Source organism: Mustela nigripes, chromosome X (assembly GCF_022355385.1).
Source record: "Mustela nigripes isolate SB6536 chromosome X, MUSNIG.SB6536, whole genome shotgun sequence".
Classification (NCBI taxonomy): Eukaryota; Metazoa; Chordata; class Mammalia; order Carnivora; family Mustelidae; genus Mustela; species Mustela nigripes.
The window spans coordinates 111,485,975-111,487,267 of record NC_081575.1 but is presented as its reverse complement, the minus strand read 5'-3'; the positions used below and the strand labels follow the sequence as shown (position 1 = coordinate 111,487,267).

The 1,293-nt window shown below is 68.9% G+C and overlaps 1 protein-coding gene across 2 annotated transcripts in view; it reads right to left on the bottom strand.

Annotated features, from left to right (window-relative positions):
* Positions 1–565, bottom strand: part of RBBP7 (RB binding protein 7, chromatin remodeling factor) — a 22,329-nt gene extending 21,764 nt beyond the window's left edge. Inside the window, exon 1 of one of the 2 annotated variants that reach the window (XM_059384806.1) lies at positions 264–565. In XM_059384806.1, the coding sequence (XP_059240789.1) occupies positions 264–279 (16 nt within the window). In that variant the 5' untranslated portion in view covers positions 280–565. The remainder of the gene's footprint in view (positions 1–263) is intronic. The other variant, XM_059384805.1, reaches the window with a different exon arrangement.
* Positions 566–1,293: the final 728 nt, after the last annotated feature.

The following is a 1,293-nucleotide window of genomic DNA, read 5'->3' as shown; positions in this document are numbered from 1 at the left end:
GGGGGGAGGGTGGGGGGGGCAGGGGGGGGAAGGGGGCCCAACCCGCGGCCCCGCGGCCCCGCGGCCGGCTCCGGAAGTGCTCGGAGCCCTCCGCGCCTTGGTCCCGTCCCGAGTAGGCCCCTCGAGGCGCGCGCCTAGCCTCGCGCCCGGCCCCGCCCCCTGCTCCTCACGCCAATTCGCGCCTTTCGCCGGCGCGTGCCGCGGCCTCGCGCGCCCGCCGCCCCCCGCGGTCCCGGCGCGCGCCGCCCCGCAGGGCCTCTTACTCTCTTTACTCGCCATCTTGCGTCGGGTCGTTCGCCCCTCGCCGCCGCCGCCTCGGACTCCCCTCGCTAGCCAACAGCAGACCAAACGCAGGCGCTCCTGCCTCGCCCTGGCGCGTCACACTCTTCTAGCTCTCGAAGCGTGAGCTCCGTTTTACAGCTTGGGTGCTCCCCAAACGCTGCGTCTTTCTCTCCTGCCTCCTCCCCGCTCGCGGGTACCGAGGTCTGAGGCGCTCTTCTCTCTCTCTCCAAACTTGGAACGAGACTTTTCAACCCGCGCCTCCCAGCCCGCCCAGGCAGCTGAGCGCAGGCGCATCCGCCCTGGGAAAAGTGAGAGGCGGCGGAGAGGCGGGCCTGGGAGCCAACGGCTCGGTCGTTTCAACCAATGAGGTGCGTCCGGCAGGTTTCACGCGGCATTTGGAGGCGGGCTTCTGGGGGTGGGCGGGGCGTTCCGCGGCAGGAAGTTGGCGAGGCGCAGGCGCGAGGACTCGCCCAGCGCTCCCAGGGCCGGGCGCGGGGGCGGATGGGGGCGCGCGGGGGTGGGGCGGATGGGGGCGCGCGGGGGTGGGGCGGATGGGGGCGCGGCGTGCGGGCTGCGCGGGGGCCCGCAAGCCCCGGGGCCGCGGGGCGTGGCTGCTTGCAGCGGCTGTGGCGGTGGGGTAGGAGGGGGGCAGGGAGACTGCCACCGCTTAGCCAAGCAAAATCTCAGAGCGAGGGAGGAAAATGGTTTCTAGTCTCGAGAGATTACTGTGCCCTCAAAGTCTCCCCGATAATCATGGGCATGCAGTTCTGTGCACCCTGGAAGGTTTCCCTCCTTGGGCCTGGTCGAGCTAAGGTGGGGTTCGTTGGAGGCGAAGGGAACCTTTTACAGAGGCCGCGAGCGTCTTTTGGCTGCTGAAGCCGCCGGGCCTCCCTATTAGGCTAAACCTGCGGCCTGTACTGGCACAGGCCGCCGACAGCTCAAAGCTGACTTGAATTGCATTTTCGTTTGTTTGCACATTTGGGTCCTTAAAATGATTTGCGCCCTCTCGAA